Raw genomic sequence first — 821 nt, forward strand, 5'->3', positions numbered from 1 at the left:
CCGGGGCGGGGAGGAGGCCCCAGGCCGCCCCGACTCACTTCCCCAGCGCGAAGCACTCCAGCCTGGCCGTGGCGCCCCTGGCCGTGGGCACGGTCTCCGGGAAGTGCACCTCGATCTTCGGCTCGTACTCGCCCATGGCGCCTGTAAGAGGCCGCGCCTGAGCCCTGCGCATGCTGCCCGCGCGCCCACACACGCCCCCTAACGCGGGGCGCCCAGCAAGCGCCCTCTGCCGGGCCCCGCGGAGACGCCGACGCCCCCACGCCCGGGGCCGCTTTCCCATGGGGTAGCAACGGGGGGGGGGGCGGCCTCCACCCGAGAACGGGGCACCCTGCTTCCGGACAGGAGCCGCGCGGTCCACGCCCTCTGCCCCGGGGCAGGCTGGCGCACGGCCACGTCAGCGGAGGCCCGTGAGCGGGTGGGGGCTGCTGTCGGGGTGCAGCTGTCGGGGGTCCCTGCGCACGCGCGGTTCAGAGGTCTCCCCAAGGGGCAGGAGGACCCGCCTGGGTCTGGGGGTCGAGAGGCCCCCCCCGCCCACACAGCCCGGCCAGGCTCTGCAGCAGGCCGAGCTCAGCCGCGCCATCCCCGCCAGCGCCTTGGGGTGCATGCTCTTTCGGAAACACCCCCATTTCCATGGCAACGAGGCCACGGCGGCTCGCCGCCCCCAGCCCAGGTGGCCGCGTGCTCACCTGGGCCAGCAGCGGCTCGCCGTTCTTCAGCCAGCGGTACGTGGGCCTCGGCCGCCCGGTCGCTCTGCACTCCCAGGAGACGCTGTCCTCGATGGCCACGCGGACGTCGCTCATCACCTGGACCCAGGCGGGCGG

General features: G+C 75.0%; 1 protein-coding gene across 1 annotated transcript in view; it reads right to left on the bottom strand.

The window, feature by feature from the left end:
* The window catches only part of LOC101624366 (contactin-4-like), a 76,678-nt gene that overhangs the window by 40,443 nt on the left and 35,414 nt on the right, over window positions 1–821 (bottom strand). The window contains exons 4-5 of the mRNA XM_012732098.1: window positions 687–819; window positions 39–271 (exon numbers count right to left, since the gene is read on the bottom strand). Of these exons, the coding sequence (XP_012587552.1) occupies window positions 39–271; window positions 687–819 (366 nt within the window). The remainder of the gene's footprint in view (window positions 1–38; window positions 272–686; window positions 820–821) is intronic.

This window comes from Condylura cristata, unplaced genomic scaffold (genome assembly GCF_000260355.1).
Source record: "Condylura cristata isolate star-nosed mole 26May11 unplaced genomic scaffold, ConCri1.0 scaffold00033, whole genome shotgun sequence".
Classification (NCBI taxonomy): domain Eukaryota; kingdom Metazoa; phylum Chordata; class Mammalia; order Eulipotyphla; family Talpidae; genus Condylura; species Condylura cristata.